The following is a 15,904-nucleotide window of genomic DNA, read 5'->3' as shown; positions in this document are numbered from 1 at the left end:
AGTTTGCGGGGTCAGGGCCACCCTTGGTCTCTACATATGTAGCTCCTCCTCTCATTCCCTTTTAATGTGAAGCACGTTCTACCTCTATATATACCCATGCAATATTGCAGCAACAGCAAACTTATCTAAATCATCACCAAAAGAAAAAGAAAATAAAACCAGAGTTATGGCAACCCGATTACCTTCTTTGCTCTTGAGTGTTGTGCTACTAATTGGCTTTGCATTGACAAATAGCAAAGCTTATAATGTAGCTCCACCCACTACTAATTTTGAACCTGATGTCCTCAACAGTAGCAGTTTTCCAGCTTTCAACAAGAGGAGCTTTCCACAAGGTTTCGTATTTGGCGCAGGTTTAGCATCTTACCAGGTCAGTCCTTTCTAGGGCTTCATTACCCTTTAGTTTTTGTTTTATATAATTACTTTGCATTAAGTTTCTGAAAATACCTGTAGGATATCTATATATGCCTGGAGAAGGTTAAACAAGCTAATTCGAATTTTTGCAATAAATAATGATCAACCTTTGAAGTAGGATTGATATGAGTTATCAATCCTGAGATGTGCAAAGCTTAAAATAAAAGAACACGCAGAGAATTATTTTACGTGGTAAAACCCCACCTCTGGGGAAAATCCACGGGACTCCTCAGTCCAACTCAAATCCACTATAGAACGATGATTACAAGAAGTACTCACACACTTATCCTAGACTCATTCTAGATAATGTTTACCGACTTCTTCATAACTCAACTTCTGTCACGGGATGATCTTCGACACTCCTTATGTTGAACGCAATACTGGCCACGATTGCTTCAAGCTCGCCGGAGGAAAACCGCCACCACGGTCTTGGTGCACTCAACCGTATAAGTCACCGACATGCATATGAATGCAATATGAATGATTAAAGTGTTTGATAAATCACCAAGCAAAACATGGAACACTTGATGATTTATCTCAAAAATATGCACAGTAGCTTTCTTAAGAATTTTAGATGCTCAAATAAAATATGGGAAAGTTACAAAAACAAAGAAGCACGTCATATCCTTATACAAACCACAATCTCCTTTTTGCAAGAGAAGAGCACAAAGCCACGTCCTCAATCTCTTGCCATTAATCATATTTGATTCTCATAGAATCCTACCTCAATTCGTCAGCCCATGCAAACTTCCCATCAACAATATAAGATTTAGATGCCTACTAAATTACAGAGCCAAACTTCCTATATGGTTCTGAGTAATCACGCCAAACAGCAGACCACAAGTTCTATTCAATCATGAATATCATATTTGATCCCATATGGACTCTGAGTGATTGATGCCAAATAGCCATTATTTTAGGGAGAACCAATATCTCCTAAAACAAATTAATTAGACCAAACAAAGATAAGATTTTAACTTGAGTCAAAATAGAGTCCAACTAGGAAAGCAATTTCAAGAGATAAAATCTAATCCTATTAAAAGTAGGGCTAACATAAAAGTGCTTGAGTAAAAATAACTCCAACTAGGAATCCTATAATGAATGCATGATTATGTCATGATTTACCTGAAATCAGTTTCTCATATCGGTTAAGTCATGCTTCAGAGATCCAGAATGAATGTGTTGCGCCAAAGCTTCCAGTAAAACATATTCACACACTAATTCCCAACCTATGCTAGAGTCTAGGAAATGACAATACAATTTTCATACTAACAATCTCCCCCTTTGGCATTTCCTAGACAAAACACCTATTACAACTCAAAAGAAATTGCAGGAATTTAACAAATGAAATCCTACTCTAAAACCAAGGCTTTGAATCCCTGCACATTATGAAACAACAAAACCAGTGAAGCATGTGGGAGAAGAAATGTAATTCAAGGCAAAATTACAACACCACTCCCCCTTAATTCTACAACACAATCTCTCCCCTTTTCATAATTTCACATAGTGATCTCTCCCCCTTTTTGTCAGGAAATCCAAAGGACAAGGAAATAACATACAGAAGCATAGAAAAGAGGAAAAGATCAGATTGCAATCCAACATATAAAGGCGTAGAGATTAACCAATGATGCATGTAAGGGGCTTTATCTTGTTGAGTGACAACGAGCAATAACCTCACTGCTTCCAGATGTGCAATTGGTGAAAAAGTCTCATCTTTTTATAGCCAAGATCCATTAATCACCTACAAGAACAACATACACAATTAGGTTCAATCATATAAACAATATATGATTCTTACCTCTTCGGTTGCATGTCTTATGCTCTGCATTGTGTCATACATGTTGATGTGCCATAGGTATGCAACAGACAGGATTGATAATGACACTGCAATCCTCAGATTCAGTTTATCATGTGTGCGGCACAACCAAACAAGAAGCATAAATGACACAAAGTTTGAAAACAAAAAGAAATTCGTTTTTTTTTTTTTAATAATTTTTTTTTATTATAAAATTTTTGGAAAACAAAACAACAAAGAAAAACGAAAGGGAAAAACAAAAACATAACATAACACAAACAAAAACAACACAATTAAGACAAAAGGCTCAAAACAACCAAGATATATAACACACTTTAGATGCAGATCCCAAGCTCTCTAGAAGATGTAATTATTTTTCATTCATAAACATGCCAAGTATGTGAGCAAGAAGAGATAGTAGTAGCAGACCCAACGCTGTCTGAAACGCATAAGAAGCAAAGCATGGCAAGGACAAAAGCAAGCCACCAGATGAAATGCACAAACTCACAGATAATCAAGGAGGCATACCACATGCATGGTGAAAAATAAACATCACCAAATGATTCTACCATTAGGAAGCAAAGGTGTGAAGTGAACTCCTTTCAATTAAGCACAACAAATATGTCCACCCAAGACTGATCCCACCAAAGATGACACAGACACTAAGTGCATTGTAAGTATAAAAAGATCAGTTTATTTGAGACAAGAATTGTATTTATTTATTATTATTATTTTAAATTTGGTGGCTTACTTTATTTAGCTTTCGACATGATCCATGTAACGGATGGTCAATCAGTGTGCTCACGTCAGATGACTGGAAGCAACTGGGTGATAAAGCACCCCTGGGGAAATACTGATCCGAATCAAGAAGGCTCCAAAGATAAGCAAGGACAGCAAACCATCACAACTTGTTGACTCGAACCTCGACGTTGGTTAGACAAGAGGCCCGGTTACTGAGCAATGAGCGGTCAACACCTTTTTTTTTTTTTTAAAAAATTTTTATTTCTAAACAGATCAAGAACTTACGCACAGTAGTGTTATGGCAATCCAAAGAGAGACAAGTGCATGAGAAGAGATATTCAAAGGACTTCAAGGAAAAGAGTGTGATGTGCAAAATAAAAATAAAAAGATGGATAGATCATTTAATGAAGTTTATAATGCACCAAGACAATGGAAACCTTTGTGTGAAGCTGAGAGTATGAGTTCTCAATATAGTGCAGTGTCAGAGCCCAATCTAAGATCAACAAATACGTTCAGACAGTTACAGGATTGATACACCTTAACAATCCTTGCATGAGCTAGGCAGATTTATAAACACCGAAATTAATTGAAATATCATAAGACATGAAAGAGGCTTTGGCATGCAATAGACTCCAAATTAATCTAGAGCACATATACCTAAAGACTTTCTAAGAGTGTCAAATCGAAGATTATCCAAAGATTTTGCAGCAATACATTTAAGATCCAAACTTTCTAAAGCAACGGGTTCATGCACAACATTAGTGGAGGAAGACATACCATTATGATTTTCCTTTTTCCTCCAAACTAACTTTGTCTTAGTTGACGGCAAACAATGAAAAGAAGATAGTTTGGATAAGCGGTTTACCTCTTCCATAAGACTTAAAATCTTATGTTGGATACTTACTTTTCCACCCATGCCATGAGAATTTGAACAAACAAATTCATTTAGAAGCTTATTGCATCTCGGTCTTATGTGCCCACGAGTTCCACAAAAGTGACAAATTGGAATAAATTTCTTGACTTCATGAGTGACAGAAGGTTCAATAGGTGAAGTGGTTTTGACAAACTTTGTTTTAGACACAGCGGAAGACTCATTACTTGGTTCAAATCCCAAGCCTCATTTGTCACCATCTCTTCTTCCCATGCTAATCATCTTGTCAATTTTTTCTGCACCAATGGTTAAAGAAACAATCCTTTCCTTTGAATTTTTAAGTTCAAGTTCAAGGGCTTTGTTGTCAGATGTTAGAGATGCAACTAATTTATTCTGATCAGCCAATTTTTTATGCAAAAACATCAATGTTTCGTTCATACCTGCACTTACCTTTTCGGAATCTGCATCAGGGGATTGAAACTCGTTTGCAATCCTGCAATTTTCCAACTTCAGCACAGCAACTTCTTTGACGAGCTCACTATTTTGTTTACTGAGCTTCTGAGAAGCAGCCAACAAATCATCATATTTGTTCATGATAAACTCAATATTTATACCTTTACAATCATCATCCTCATGTGATTCATCCAAGCTAACTGTGGTTATGAGTGCAACCGTCTTTTCATCAATCTCGCATTCTGATTCACTATCACTCCAAGTAGTATGCATTGCCTTATTCTTGCCATCCCTTTGTTTCTTTAAGGTGTTGGCACATTCCGAAGATATGTGTCCATAGCCTTCACATTTGAAACATTGGACCTTTTCTCTTGGATTCTTTCGTTCATTTGACCTACAAAATTTAGACCCACCATCAGTATAGTTAACAAACCTATTTTTAGAATTTATACCTTTTGAATCTCGACTCCTTGGATCCTGATTCTTGAGAAAGTTCATGAATCGTCTTGTGATAATCGTTAATTCCTCATCACTGCAATCTTCATTTGAATGCCCATCATCTTCTTCATTCACAACCTTGAAAGCAACATTTTTGCTCTTTTTAGGAGTTAGATGTTTCATCTCATAGGTTTGTATGGACCCTATGAGTTCTTGAACTTTCAAGGTGTTCAAGTCACGGATCTCTTCAATAGCCGTGATCTTTGGTTGAAATCGTTGAGGCAAGGATCTCAAAATCTTTTTCACAACCCTGTCTTCTGGAATTTTTTCACCTAAACTTGAACAAGCATTCACAATTACACACAGTTTAGCATAAAATTCAGAAAAAGTTTCATTCTCATCCATCATGAGTGTCTCAAACTGTAAAGTATGCATTTGAAGCTTGGCTCCCTTGACAGTATCTGTTCCTTCATGAGTAACCTGCAAAATATCCCAAGCTTCCTTAGAATTATCACAACCAGATATATATTCAAATTGATCTGAAGAGACAGCAGTAAATAAAGCATTTAACCCCTTTTGATTATTAGTGCTGTGTGTGACTTCTGCAGTGGTCCACTCCTCTCTAGCTTTGAGGATTGTGGTTTCTTCATCTCCTTTTCCGATCTTTTTTATGGGTTTAGGAAATCCATGAACCACAGTACTCCATACACGTTCATCTAAGGACCAAAGAAACGACTTCATTTTGGCCTTCCAAGCGCCATAGTTGTTGCCATCAAGATATGGTGGATGTGCAATTGAGCCCGAGGCACGATCCATCCTAAGGTATATTAGATCTTACTGAGTATGTCCAGCAACCTGCTCTGATGCCAATTGAAAATACCTGTAGGATATCTATATATGCCTGGAGAAGGTTAAACAAGCTAATTCGAATTTTTGCAATAAATAATGATCAACCTTTGAAGTAGGATTGATATGTGCAAAGCTTAAAATAAAAGAACACGCAGAGAATTATTTTACGTGGTAAAACCCCACCTCTGGGGAAAATCCACGGGACTCCTCAGTCCAACTCAAATCCACTATAGAACGATGATTACAATAAGTACTCATACACTTATCCTAGACTCATTCTAGATAATGTTTACCGACTTCTTCATAACTCAACTTCTGTCACGGGATGATCTTCGACACTCCTTATGTTGAACGCAATACTGGCCACGATTGCTTCAAGCTCGCCGGAGGAAAACCGCCACCACGGTCTTGGTGCACTCAACCGTATAAGTCACCGACATGCATATGAATGCAATATGAATGATTAAAGTGTTTGATAAATCACCAAGCAAAACATGGAACACTTGATGATTTATCTCAAAAATATGCACAGTAGCTTTCTTAAGAATTTTAGATGCTCAAATAAAATATGGGAAAGTTACAAAAACAAAGAAGCACGTCATATCCTTATACAAACCACAATCTCCTTTTTGCAAGAGAAGAGCACAAAGCCACGTCCTCAATCTCTTGCCATTAATCATATTTGATTCTCATAGAATCCTACCTCAATTCGTCAGCCCATGCAAACTTCCCATCAACAATATAAGATTTAGATGCCTACTAAATTACAGAGCCAAACTTCCTATATGGTTCTGAGTAATCATGCCAAACAGCAGACCACAAGTTCTATTCAATCATGAATATCATATTTGATCCCATATGGACTCTGAGTGATTGTTGCCAAATAGCCATTATTTTAGGGAGAACCAATATCTCCTAAAACAAATTAATTAGACCAAACAAAGATAAGATTTTAACTTGAGTCAAAATAGAGTCCAACTAGGAAAGCAATTTCAAGAGATAAAATCTAATCCTATTAAAAGTAGGGCTAACATAAAAGTGCTTGAGTAAAAATAACTCCAACTAGGAATCCTATAATGAATGCATGATTATGTCATGATTTACCTGAAATCAGTTTCTCATATCGGTTAAGTCATGCTTCAGAGATCCAGAATGAATGTGTTGCGCCAAAGCTTCCAGTAAAACATATTCACACACTAATTCCCAACCTATGCTAAAGTCTAGGAAATGACAATACAATTTTCATACTAACAGTTTCTTTACATGTCAGACCAATTTGACATCTTCATTCTGTAATCCTATGCGTGTAAATCTCAGTTTGAAGGTGCCTATAACAAAGAAGGTAGAGGACCGAGCATATGGGATACCTTCACCCACAGATATCCAGGTTTGTCTAATCAAATAATCAACCAGTTCAAGTTTAAAGCTTTCTTGGGAAGATTAGTGATGTGGCTTAGTTGGAAATATAAATAAATTTTTATTTTTCTCACTAGTAACTTTTGTGCTCTAAATAAGTAAAATTGTATATGTGGTTAATTGCAGAAAAGATCAAAGATCGCAGCAATAGAGATGTCGCAGTTGATCAATATCACCTCTATAAGATTCAAGAATCACAAAATTTTAATCTTTCAACCAATGTGTGCATACTAAGTATGAGAGCCTGGGATATTCAACATGAAGTCCTCAGTGTCACTTTCGTAAACCATTTCACTTTTAATTTTTAATTTTTAATTTTCATTATTTTGGCAAGACACAAAAGGTAAATGGGGAAAGTGATAGGACGAAGGAAAGAAGGTGGTGGGAGGGAGGAATGAAGGAAAATTTAAGAAATGAAATCTCGAAAAAAATTTCTACTTAAAATTGTTCTAATTTTCTAGTTTTTAATTGTTATTTTATGCATCTACCATTTCAGATGCATTTCTTCCAGATCTATCCCACCATCCTTCCACCACTATTCTTCCTCTCTACTTTTCCTTATATTCTCTATATAAAAATAAAATAAAAATTGAAATGGTTACCGAATGGACTCTCATATTGAAAATTCTTTCTTAGAATATCTTTTATGTATCGTACAACAGGAAGATGTGATTATTGTGAAGAATACGGGATTCGATGCTTATAGGCTCCCTATCTCATGGTCCAAAATATTACCAAGTAAGTTCATCATCCGCATCCTCATATTTAGTTGGGATTAAAATTGTCCATATAACATTTTTTCTTGCTCTCTTTTGTCATTTAATTTGTTCTTTTCTTTTTCGCGTAAAACACACTTAATGTTGTTGGCTCAAGTAATGTGTCGACCCTTGTCTAGTATAATACAAGAAATATTAAATTTCTCGATTGTAATAGTTAATTAAAAGAATTTAATCAAATTAAATTCGGAAGGGAAAGAGCATATAGATTAATTTTCTTTTACTTCAATTTCTGTTTTAAGATTGTTTTCCTATTTTCTTGTTTTGTTAACTGTTAGATGGAAAAGCAAGTGGGGGCGTGAACTGGAAAGGAGTCAGATATTACAACAATATCATCGATGAACTCTTACGCCATGGTGAGTCATTCCACCTTGCATGATCAATGATCGATATATAATAAGAGGTTCATTGACTCATAAAATATCATTTAATCAAATCTTTAATTTGCTTTTACTCATTGTGTGCATAGATATAAAGCCATTTGTCACACTATTCCATTGGGATCTTCCCCAAGCTGTAAAAGATGAATATAGTGGTTTCTTAAGCCGTCGTATTGTGTGAGTAAACAAATTTTATCCTCTAAATATTAGTGGTCATCTATTTAAATACATATTACTAAAACATATATGTCTTGAAATGTATATATACAGTAATGATTTTCAGGACTACGCAGAATTTTGTTTTAAGCTATTTGGGAATCGAGTAAAGTATTGACCATATTGAACGAGCCATATACCTATAGTAACAACGGTTATTCAACCGGGGCCTTTGCACCGGGGCGATGCTCTACTTGGGCAGAAGAACAACTGCACCGGCGAAGATTCTGGTATTGAACCATATATAGTGTCACACAACCTTCTACTTGCTCATGCAGCTGCTGTGAAATTGTACAAGACTAAATTTCAGGTCCCGCAAATTTCTTTCTCTTTTTTTTTTATCCCAATATTGCTTATTAGTTGGGAATTCTATATGACTCACTAGTATTATTTGTATAGTTAGATAAACAAAGGTTTTGCCCCTTTTTTTTACTCTAAACAAACTAAAAATAATGCCCTTGTCTAGGCATCTCAAAAAGGAACGATAGGGATAACAATTGTGACACACTGGTTTGTGCCTCTTTCCGAGTCAAAGAACAATAATGAAGCTGCCTTACGAGCTTTGGATTTTATGTATGGATGGTAAGTATATTCCTAATATAATTTACTACTTATCAATTCTGTGTATTAGTATTAACTTCATGCTTGACTATTCATGTTTTTTTAGGTTTGCAGAGCCATTAACAAGTGGTGATTATCCACAACGCATGCGTTCTATTCTTGGTAGACGGTTACCCGGATTCACGAGAGAAGAATCGAAGTTGCTAGCTGGGTCAATGGATTTTCTTGGAATAAATTACTATTCTGGTTACTATGCAAGCGATGCACGTAAGAGTAGTTATCCAAGCTACACAATAGACGCTGGCGTTACAATGTCATGTGAGTACAAATTCAAGGCGAATTCGAGCAATTTAATTTCTTAGACAAATTAGATTATGATATTCATCTACGTTTTAGCAGCTGAGTGTAACGGGATCCCAATTGGTTCAAAGGTACACATCGAATTACAAGTTTAAGATATTAGCATTTGGACGAATAATCATTTTGCACATACAAAATTTTACTTATAATAACCTCAATTATTTTCAAATGGTGGTGCAGGATGCTTCAGACTGGCTCAATGTTTATCCCAGAGGAATTCAAGAGCTTTTACTCTACACAAGAGATAAGTATCGTGATCCAGTCATTTTACTGAAAATGGTAATTATTTTTTAGCCTTAATTAGTTGTATGATCAATGCTCCACATGTATTTGGTGCAAAACTCTACACTGAAATTATAACACATTATATTGTAGGCGTTGATTAGTTCAATAATCCCAAATTATCACTTGCGCAAGCCCTCAATGATACGAATAGAATTGACTACTGTAATTGGTACTTAGGTGACGAGGGGTAAATTTAAAGGATATTCAATCAAGAACACAACAACCTTCACACACTCTAGACCTTGGCCAAATACTCTTATGACTAGTCAACTGTTAGATATGAATCATATCAAACAATAACATACACAGAGCATACCAAGATGTACCTGCAGGCCTAGAGAATTAGTAGTGACAACCTAGGCACTCAGAAGGACCCATCAATCTAGGCATCCCCTGTGCTAGCAACAACTATGGTGAAAGTGTGTGAAGACAACATAATCAAGCAAACACCAAATAGCAGAAAAAGATGACTAGTCAACCGCACAAATTCAGATGACTAGTCAACTATCAAGAACACAAACCCAGAAAATTTACAGAGATGGAAACCAGAAATTGTTCACCCAGAAACCCACCATTGGGAAAAACTGGGGGTCATCAACCGACCAGGCAATCCACTAAGCAAAAAAGATTCTTACAAAAAACACTAGCAAGCTCAAGAAATTCCTAGGTCTATTTAGGAAGATGAGCTATACCTCCTTTGTGCAATCTTCTTCTCCAACTTAGCAAAGCTTGAAGCTCAGTTCTTCATGGCAATGGCAGCTCCTTCTCCAGCTCTTTCATCCCATGGCACTAGCTTGCAAGCTCTAACTCAGACAGAAATGAAATTTGGATTCATGGAGAAAATGACAAATTTCTTCAAGAAACCATACTCTTGAAGAAATCAATCTTGAATCTGACCTAGATGTATATGATAGAGTGTTTGATCTAGCAAGATGAAGTTTTCATATTTCAAATGCAGTTTTCAAAAAGAAACAATTTGGAAAACTCAAAGATGAAAAATATGAAGGTTACTCATGAGGAAGAAGAAGCGAAAGTTTGCTATGAAACTTTCCAAAACCTATCCCCTAAAAGTGACGGCTCCAAAAGAGGAAATTGATAGCCTTTAAAGACAAAAATTCCCTTAGGTCAGAATACCCACATGGCAGCAGAGAGAGAAAGGAGAATAGGACAAAAAGATTTGTTATCCGGCTGGAAATCCTACAGAGTAAGGATGACTAGTCATACGAGAAACAGATGACTAGTCATCATTTTATAAAAACAGTTTTAATGCCATGATATGCAATGCATACTTACTTTTGTCAAATTGCTTGAATCTCCATAGGATAGTTGTTAGTTAAGAACACCTAGAGAAGCTATTCTTAATCTAAGCTTGAGCTTGATAAATAACAATAGAAATCCTATTACAAAGTTGTCAAGGGAAGCCAAAAGAAAAACCCAAAATGCATACATTAACAATCTCCCCCTTTTTGGCTTTCCTTGACAACACACTCTCTAAAAACACTCAACCCAAAACCAAACCTAAGGAGATGATGAAATGAAGTACCTGCAAAACAACAACCAAACTCCCAGGCACAAGACAAGCATATTATATCATATAAAGTTGAAGCAATATGCAATATAGGGTTGAGAGTGTTCTCCCCCTTGTTGATAAGGAAAGAGCAAAAAGGCAAATATAGAGAAACAGTAATCAAGTGAATTAAACACAAGTCACATAATCATATTTGAACAATATGCACATGACACGGTTTGATTACAAAGCAAAACAGCATTTGCTCAAAAACAATACAAGAAAACTCCCCCTATCAAGTTGCACAAACTACCCAGGCAAAAAGATCCCCAACCTGTACAAAAATACTCCCCCTGAGTATCATATAACATAAAGGAATTAACCTTTGATGTACTAATCCAGCAAACTTTCCATAAATAGCCAACAAACACAAAAGTGCATCAAGCTAAAGAGAATAAGAAGTGGAGCACAAGTTGCAAGGAATCATACCTAAGGCAATTAAAATCAAGTGGCTGAATTTAATTTCAATGTGTACACATTACACATAAAGAAACTCCCCTAAAAAGACAGAGTTTAAGCAACATATTTATCAAAACAAGGGACAACCAATGAATTTTTCTTTACACACCATAGCGCAAAATTAAAACAAAGCACCAAGATTTCAAAATTTAAGACATCAATCAATGTCAAATTTGAAGAAAGCACCATGCAAGATGAACCTTAATTTTTTGCTCAAAATTGAGGACATGTGAGAAAGAATACAAGAAATAAGTCTCTAGGTTGTCCAAAAAAAAACACAACATAGCTTCCAAAAAGCACAAGGAGAAGAGAGTGGACTATGAAATGGACTAGTCACGCATGTCTAAATTTGAGGTGGCATCAAAAGACCAACAACCTCATAGACACAACTAAGAACAAAAAAGAGAGCAAATCAATCGAGATAAGGCTTAGGAAGGCAACATTGATGTATGAAAATGATAAAAACAACCAGCAAGAATGTTGCCAAAACACATGCATCTCAAAGAAACCCCCCCAACAAAATGAATTAGCCAACAATCCAAAACTCATATAGCACAACAGACTCATAAGGATTTCAAGATTATATTAGGCTAAATCATTGAATGTGGGACACACAACTTATTAAGATAGGGTCATAGACCAAAGTGGCATCATCCAAACACGACCACACATAAACACAGTACCAGTGTTGAAACAGAAGGTATAAATGAGACAAGGAGAAGACAAGTGAACCTTTGTGTTTTGTGTCATAACCAATGGTCTTGGTTCTTAGAGAGTGAAAATTAATTTCACCAAAAGTCACAAGATCCCTATTAAGCAAATGACTAGTCAACCACAATTAGCATGAGCATATGTTGACTAGTGAACTCAAGCAATATCATAAAAAGCATCAATTTTAGTATCGACCCTGAAGAAGACATGATTTTGATTTTAAAAACACAAACATGAACTAGCAAATATATCAAGTGATCAACGATGTATTAGCTACTATAGCCTAGTCCAAGTCTTTAAGCACAGTGAGTAAGCGAGAGAGAAGATAACCACATGTGCAAACAAAACAATTGCAACAAACTCTGATAGATAGAATATGAATTAGATTTCATGCTCAGAGATAAGGCAAGATGGACAGAGGAGGTTCAGAGCCAAAAGAAAAACACAAGAGATGAAGAAATATCACTCTTGGAGAGACAAGTATATAATAAGCCTTCAAGACATACTCAAAGCATAGACTCAACCTATTTGATTTTCATCACTCAATCTGGCCATTTATTATGTTTGTTATTTGCACATCCCAGACTTAAGTGCTTGAGTGGCCCAATTTTGCGGCTCTTGCTCTAGATTCTTCAATCATATCACCTTATACCTTCCTAGAGTCGTGACTACATTGGTCACACTTCCCCGTTTTTGTTTTGTTTTTTTTTTTTGTTTTTTGTTTTTAATAAACAAATTGCCTAAGAGAGTGAGATAAGATAGGAGATTATAACAATGATTGTCCACAATGGATCACAACACTTGTCTCACCAAGAGGATGTAAAAACACCAAAAAATTTCATCTAATGGCTCCAAACTAGAAGGGGGGAATTATGCACAAATCAGGCAAAGCATAAAATGAATCAAACTTCACACCATCAGAGATCAGAAGAAACAGATGTTTTTGACATTTGCACACCAAGTAAACAAAAATTTATATTTGACTAGTCAACTAAAACGAAGATGACTAGTCAACAGTTCTGTAATGTGCTGAAGATAAGGAACAGACAAGCTAATCAATCAATTGAGCAAAGGCCAATGGACTACCTAAGTGTGACATGTTTCTGAAAGTCCAAGGCCTTGGTGAGTATATCTGCTAGCTGTTTCAAAGAGGGAACAAATTCCAAAGATAGAATTTTGTCTTCCACAAGATCTCTAATAAAATGGTGCCTAATGTCTATATGCTTAGTCCTAGAGTGTTGAACAGGATTTTTAGAAATATCTATATTACTCATGTTGTCACAATAGATTAGAAAGCATGATTGAGCAAGACCATAGTCTTCCAACATTTGTCTCATCCAAAGAAGTTGAGTGCAGCAACTCCCAGCTATAACATACTCTGCTTCAGCAATGAATAAAGAGATAGATTTCTATTTTTTGCTATGCCAAGCAACAAGGTTGTTGCCTACATAAAAGACCGTCCCAGAAGTGCTTTTCCTACCGTTACTACAACCTGCCCAATCGGCATCACTATACTCAACAAGATTGACACAAGTGTCATAAGTATACTACAACCCAAACTCAAAAGTTCTACTCACATATTTTATGATTCTTTTGACAGCAAAAAAATGAGACTCTTTGGGATCACTTTGGAACCTAGCACAAAACTCCTACACTATAGGAAATGTCAGGTCTACTTGCAGTCAAGTATAGAAGGCTTCCTATCTTGCTTCTATAGAAAGTTTTCAACAGGGACAGATGAGCTGAGATTCTGAGGTTGATTATGACAAGTTGACAGGTCAACTGGAACAGAATTGTCAAGAGTTGACTGGTCAACCGATTTGCTAAAGGTTGACAGGTCAACCACTAAATCCAGACCTGGAGATTCTCCCTAAAGCATAGAAGATAAAAGACCATCCTCATCTCATGCCGTCTCAATGGAGGCAGCAAAGTCATCAATATTGACATGATGGTTCCGGTCCTATAATTGTATGCTATATAGGCTCAGCTTGAAGTGGAATACCCAAGAAAAATTCCTTTGTCACTTTTAGAGTCAAACTTAGCAAAGTGTTCCCAATCTCTTAAGATAAAACATGTGCTACCAAAGACTCTAAAATAAGACACGTTGGGTTTCTTACCTTTCCAAAGCACATAGGGAGTTTGTTTGGCACCATACCTCAAAAACTCCCTGTTTGAGATGTAAACCCAAAGAATGTTTAGCAAAATTTTTGCTATTGAGCATCACCCTAGCCATCTCAACAGGAACTCTATTTTTTTTTTTTCACAACACCATTTTGCTGAGGTGTAATAGGTGCAAAGAACTCATGCTTAATTCTTATCACCTCACAAAATTTCAGAAGCTGAGAATTCTCAAACTCAAAACCATGATCTGTTCTAATTCTAACAAGAGGCAGATAACTAGTCATCTTAACTTTTTGTAAAAAATGGTAGACAGATTTAAACCTTTGAAAGGTTTCTGATTTTTCAAGCAAGAGTGAGACCAAAATAAACTCAAAGAAGTCATCTACAATGGATAGAATGTATTCCTTGCCACCAAGGGAAAATGTTTGGACAAGACCAACAAGATAAATGTGAATAAGTTCAAAAGAACATGAAATTTTGTTGATCACCCAAGATTCAAAGCACTGTGAGAGAGATGATTGAAAGATATGCATGCAATGACCACATTTAAAAATAATAAAACAAAAGAACAAGGTGCAAATGCATGACAATGTATCTAGACTCCATGAAGCACACACAAATAAGAGAATGGTCTAGATACATAAAATAAAGAAACTAGTCACCAACATGAGGAAGAACATGGTCTTCCTTCTTGATCCAAACTTGCTTCACTTTTGAGACTTTATGAGGCAAAGAGATAACCTTAGGAATTTTGACAACTTTATGAAGAAGATCATTCACTTGAGTTTGAAGTGAGTCATCATTTACTTTCTTGAAATGAACAAAAAGCTTTTGCTCAAAATTCCTAAAATCAAAACACTTTGGTCTAATGTGTCCTAATGTGCCACAATGATGGCATATAGGAATGAACCTTTTTGGTTGAAGGAAACCAAATTTTGCAAGTGAAGAATGTTTATCTCTTGTACAAACCACAGACTTTACAGTTGCATACCCCTTAAAAGATGACACATGAGTCTTAAACTCACTTTCTTTGGAAACTTGAGACTCAATCCTAAGGATATGACACCTAGGTCGAATGTGTCCTTTCACACCACAATGGTGGCAGGTAGGCACAAATTTGGATTGTGGAAGAGACAGCTTTCCCTTAGAAACAATATTCATGGAATCAAAACCCAAGTTGAGACCATAAACAAATTTTGGAGCTTCTTGAGTTGACACATCTTTGACAAAGATTGTCTCAAATGATGAAGGTGTAGAAGACTCATTTACATATCCTAAACCTCTTTTATCACCGAACAATTTTCCAAAATTGAGCATTTTATCAATCTTTTCAGCACCAATGGTTAAACCTTGAATCTTTTCTTTTTCCAACTTAAGTTCATGTTCCAATCTTATATTTTCAAATTGTAAAGCATCAAAAGATTCAGATTGTTTAATCATGTTGTTTTCAAGTGATTTTATCATCTCAAACAAGTTTTGAACCTCAATGTCTTT

The 15,904-nt window shown here is 35.9% G+C and overlaps 1 protein-coding gene and 1 pseudogene across 1 annotated transcript; one reads left to right on the top strand and one right to left on the bottom strand.

Moving 5' to 3' along the window:
• LOC18773745 lies at window positions 4,065–5,525 on the bottom strand. The gene has a single exon (XM_020567447.1). It carries the CDS (start codon window positions 5,523–5,525, stop codon window positions 4,065–4,067), a length of 1,461 nt encoding a protein of 486 aa, XP_020423036.1.
• The window catches only part of LOC18773122, a 22,248-nt pseudogene continuing 13,054 nt past the window's right edge, over window positions 6,711–15,904 (top strand).

This window comes from Prunus persica, chromosome G6 (genome assembly GCF_000346465.2).
Source record: "Prunus persica cultivar Lovell chromosome G6, Prunus_persica_NCBIv2, whole genome shotgun sequence".
In the NCBI taxonomy this organism is placed as follows: domain Eukaryota; kingdom Viridiplantae; phylum Streptophyta; class Magnoliopsida; order Rosales; family Rosaceae; genus Prunus; species Prunus persica.
Note: the sequence above shows the minus strand (reverse complement) of the source record. Positions and strands in the feature narration are given on the sequence as shown.